The 5152-nt window shown below is 32.4% G+C and overlaps 1 protein-coding gene across 4 annotated transcripts; it reads left to right on the forward strand.

Annotated features, from left to right (window-relative positions):
• Positions 1-233: 233 nt before the first annotated feature.
• On the forward strand, positions 234-2346 carry LOC121807062. 4 transcript variants are annotated; one of them, XR_006051742.1, is made up of 4 exons: positions 234-514; positions 874-1020; positions 1120-1262; positions 1511-2346. XR_006051742.1 is itself a non-coding variant. In XM_042207249.1 (4 exons), exons 1-4 carry the CDS (start codon positions 292-294, stop codon positions 1520-1522), a joined length of 471 nt encoding a protein of 156 aa, XP_042063183.1. In that variant the 5' UTR covers positions 234-291; the 3' UTR covers positions 1523-2346. The 4 variants fall into 4 exon arrangements, 1 of the variants encoding a protein (XP_042063183.1); XR_006051743.1 differs by having other exon boundaries at positions 944-1020; XM_042207249.1 differs by having other exon boundaries at positions 944-1020; positions 1104-1262.
• Positions 2347-5152: the final 2806 nt, after the last annotated feature.

Genomic DNA, 5152 nt, shown 5'->3' on the forward strand with positions numbered 1-5152 from the left:
GCCAAAACAAACAGTCTACATATATATATATATATATATATATATATATATATGGACTTGTTAGGTTGAGATTATTTAGCTTAATTGAGAAATGAGATGCAATATCAGCCACTAATTCACAAGATTTTCGAAATGTCAACAGCTCTCAGATTATGTCAACATGGGGCATAATTGTCATTTCATTAATAAAATGGAGGAAAAAATAAAATTCCATTTGAAACCTTATTCTAAAACCCTCTCTAAAACTCTCGCTGCAAAATCTGCTACTCTCTAAAACTCTCGCTGCAAAATATGCTAATCTTCATACAATTCATACAATTCTGCATTCGAAAATATTCAATCAAACATTGTTATTCATCTCCAAACCGTAGACCTTCAACACTGTTTTCTACAATGAAGATTGAAGACCAAATTCGAAGAGAATTAGCTGAAGCGCCGATTGTAGCTGAATCGGTTGAAGCGCCGATCGAAGAAAATCGGCGTTCCACATCAGCGGTGGTTCCGACTTCTTCAGGTTCAACAATTGATTCAAATTTTAAGTATATTGTTTCGATTTTAGTGTATTAAAACAACTCTGGATTTGTTTTCTTATGAATTCGATTTCTGCTGAATTTTTTTGTTGATTAGCCAGGGTAGAATCGCAATTGGAAGCATCATCTTCCAGTTAAGGATTTATTTAAATTTTTAAGATTATTGACATTTCAAACAATAGCTATTGACATAGCTATAATAACAGTATATGCTTGTTTGAATAGTTGTTAGGATGATTGTAGATTGAACAAGAAAGAGTTATTGATATAGATTTATTGTGTTTCATTTCATACAATAGCTATTGACATAGCTATAAAACAGAGTATATGCTTGTTTGAACAGAGTATATGATTTGTTTGACATGGCTATTGACATAGCTATTGACATAACTATAATTGAGATGCTTCGACAGCAAAGAAGAATTTCATTTCTCAGATAGATAATGAGATTCAAAGAAGACCAGATTTCAACTGGAGAGAAATTGATTTGGTAATAAGATCTCACAATGACATTTACGTAAGAATATGAACAGGTGTTCTTTGGATATAATTTTATCTTTAATGTCATTTTAGCTTTCATGTCATGCAGGTCTTCTTCCCAGTTCGTGCAAATTTCCATTACTATCTTGTAGTATATTGGATGAAGAAAAAACCATTGAGATAATAGATAACAGCAAGCCACATAAAAATATGGATCCGTTCGAGAAGTATGACATTGATATTGGTTTAATGGTATGCTTTTATCTATGTTATTGACATATTCTCTACATTTGGTTGACATAATTTCTACATCATGTTAAAATGATTTTTTTGTGTAGTTTGATTTAGTTATTTATATATTTTGCAGAAAGATATGTTTGAAGCATACTTCAAAATATGTTTCTCAATATGAAATATCAGAATAATGTTTTTGATGCATGACTAAATTTAACAAATTTACAAAGTTCATTTGATATTTAATAGTAGTAAATAAATTATAGGTGAGGTCATGAACTGCTAGTAATCATGGAGAGCAAGAACTACCAAGCAAGCCACTATGCCACTCAGGGCGATGAGCAGACGTTGCTCCAGCGTATGCATCAAGAGCTTTACAATCTCAAGTTTCTAATCGTCGTGGATGATAATACTTGGGATCGGATCGCGCACGCCTTGCCAGATAAGGAGAACGACAACCGGAGAACGACATTTGGATTCTTCTCACCACTAGGCTTCGGGAGGTCACTGATAAAAATTATGAAAAATCTAGTTTACTTCATGAGATGCAGCCGCTCGGGCTGGAGCACAACTGACAGTTCCTTTGTTATCTTACCTTCGGTGATATGCTGAAAAATGATAATGATGATGTTACATTGCTCTGCCCTCCTCACTTGAAGGAAATTGAAAGATCAATCACCGAGAAATGTAAAGGTCTTCCTCTGTCACTGGTTGTGGTTGGTGGTCTTCTCATTCAGGAGACATAAAAGATTGATTTCTGGAAAATGATAGAAGAAGATACTGCTGCAATGGGGGAGGGTTCCAACTTGGAGATCTTGGCTCTCAGCTACCTTTACTTGCCCGCTAGACTTCAAGGTTGTTTCCTTTACCTGGGTGCATTCCCGGAAGATTGTGAGATACGTTCCTCTAAACTCATCAAACTTTGGGTTGGTGAAGGCTTCTTCCTAAAACCTGCACTACCCACACAAACCATGGACAACTATTGTCGTTTCTGACTTTTGAACTTAGCAGTATGTAATATATATGAAATGTCAATCAGTTCAACAACTTGTATTGAAATGTCAACAACGCAAAAACAATTCTTATAATTAAAAAAGAACAACTATTTTGTCTTAATTTTTTTATTTGAAACAAGTTCTGATATCATGATCATGCAATACATGTCAATAGCTTTCGTATCAAATATCAACAACTTATATGAAAATATCAACAGCTTGTATATCAAATGTCAACAACTTATCAACAATTTGTATATAGTGTCAACAACTCAAAAACAACTCTTGTAATTTTAAAATAACAACTATTTTATCTTCAATTTTTATTTGACACAAGTTTTGGAATCATGATCATACAACACATGTCAATAGCATGCATATCAAATGTTAACAACTTATAGCAAAATGTCAACAGCTTGTCAACAACTTGTATATAGTGTCAACAACTCAAAAACAATTCCTGTGATTAAAAAACAACAACTATTTTATCTTAATTTTTTTAATTGACACAAGTTCTGGCATCGTGTTCATACAATATATGTCAATAGCATGCATATCAAATGTCAACAACTTATAGCAAAATGTCAACAGCATGTTAATAGCCTGTATATAAAATGTCAACAGCTTGTCAACGACTTGTATAAAGTGTCAACAACTCAAAAACAATATCAATAGCAAGAATATCAAATGTCAACAACTCTATTAAAATGTCAACAACTAAAAAATAACACTTATAATTCACATATCAATAGCGAGAATATCAAATGTCAACAACTCTATCAAATTCAGAAACATCGCAGAGCTTCCACCAACATACACAAAATCTATTAGTCAATTAAAAAATCTAACAATTTTGACATGGGGATTCAATATCTCACAAATCATATTGTTCCAATTTTTAGATCTACAAATTCCAATTCAGGAAAAATGAGTAAAATCGCAGATCTCACTACAAAATCCAACAAAGAGTAGAAATCAATGCTGTCGGCAAGGAGCTCGGGATCCATCTCGAAATCGGGCAAAACGTCGCTCTCGTCGATTCCAGGAAGAGATCGTCGAAATCAATACTATCGAACAAATTGACACCAGAGAAATAGGGGAACTCGGTAGCGTCGATCGAGAAGCCTTCCATTTCGCCTTCCAATTCGGAGGCGCAGCAATGGCGGCGGCGGTGGAGGAGGATGTGGAGTCGTGCGACAGCTGCGGAGATGAAGTGCGGCGGAGATGAGGAGCGGCGATGGTTGACGAGGAGGAGATTTTTTGAGTGAAATTGGGAAAATTATTGATGGCAAATAAGATAAAACATGAAATTACCATTCTGCCCTTTCATAATAAATTAATCTAAAAATATTTTTTGTGTGCCAAAATCTGGACCACTCATTTAATAAAAATGAGTGGCTGATGTTGCATCTCATTTCTCAATTAGCCTAAAAAATCTCAATTGAACATGGACCTATATATATATATTTAAAACATTAATCACTAAATTAAATGAAAAATCGCAGTCTACTGTTACAATTATCAAATAAGTACTGAATTATCGGTTCGATTGAAATCACCTGTTTTGACTAACATTGATGATGATTTCGGTTCAAATTAATTTATTTGCCAAAAGTAGGTGTATAGGATCTTGTTTACACGAGTTTAATTTATTTATTGTCAACAGTCACTGTCAGAATTCCCTCAACATGTTTCATGCTATCAATTGCATGTGTTGTAGAGTAAAATGTAGAATTGTAAAATCATATTGGAAGATAATGAAATGAAATGAAATGAAATAAAGGTAGATCGATATGAATATCATGATTATTTTATGATTCATAAAGTAGGATAATTTGGTTAAAAAAATTTAGAAGACATGGAAGGACTAATATCATGGCTGGAGAATTAATGAAATGTGTGTGATTTCAAATGTAATGACGATAATTCAAAATCTTGTGGGAATAGTGATATAATTAAAATAGAATGATAATTCCTGCAAATATGTCTACAAGGCAAATAAATAAAATGGAGTTATGAATAACTATTCCATTCTCACTTCCATCCAAATGTTGAAAAAAAATATTGGTAGGGATTATGTTTTTAAATTTTTTATTAAAAAAAGTACTATTCCATCATGATAGATATTTTATAGAACAATTATATAAATTTTAAACAAATTTAAAGTTTTTATTAAATAAAAAATAAAAAGATAAATAGGGTAAGCCCCATCACGTAACGTGTGTTTTGTAGTATCTGAGTTTTTTCCATTTCAGCTAGACCTCATGGGCAAATCATCTTGGCATTATTTTACAATTATTAAGTTAATATTTGAAAAAATGAATTATTACTAAAAAACAAAAACAAAAAATCAATAATACACAACTCCCAATATGATCCTCTAACACAATTAGAGGTAATAAAAAAAAGTCAATATCACGTGCCGTTGAAATCGATGGTTTCGGATTTATTCTAATCAAACAAATTAGGAAGTCGATTTTAAAAACCCGTCTTTTTCATGCTTTGTGACTATTCAAGAACGAAAAATTTGCATTCTAGAGTAGGACTTACTGTAACAGTGTAATGTGTGAAATTGAAAGTATTTGGTCAAGGGATAAAATTGAAATAGGGAAAAGAGTTACGTTGGATTTGGTTAGAAAGAAGTCTAGATTTGATTAACCAGCTATAATTAAATTTATACTCCTATAAAATTCTTGATTCTTAGTAAAATAGTGGCACTTCTATTCGTTAATAAACATTTATTCGTGCAAATATTGTCTATTTAGTTTTCATGTGTATGAGTGATTGAGATATATATATGTTGATTTTGAGACAGAATCAAGCCAATTGAAATTGTGTATAGAAAACGAGATTGATCGTTGCGACAACTAAGAAAACTCCGTTGTGAATCTTGGAGTGGAAATGTTGCATAAG

This window comes from Salvia splendens, chromosome 6 (genome assembly GCF_004379255.2).
Source record: "Salvia splendens isolate huo1 chromosome 6, SspV2, whole genome shotgun sequence".
Taxonomy (NCBI): domain Eukaryota; kingdom Viridiplantae; phylum Streptophyta; class Magnoliopsida; order Lamiales; family Lamiaceae; genus Salvia; species Salvia splendens.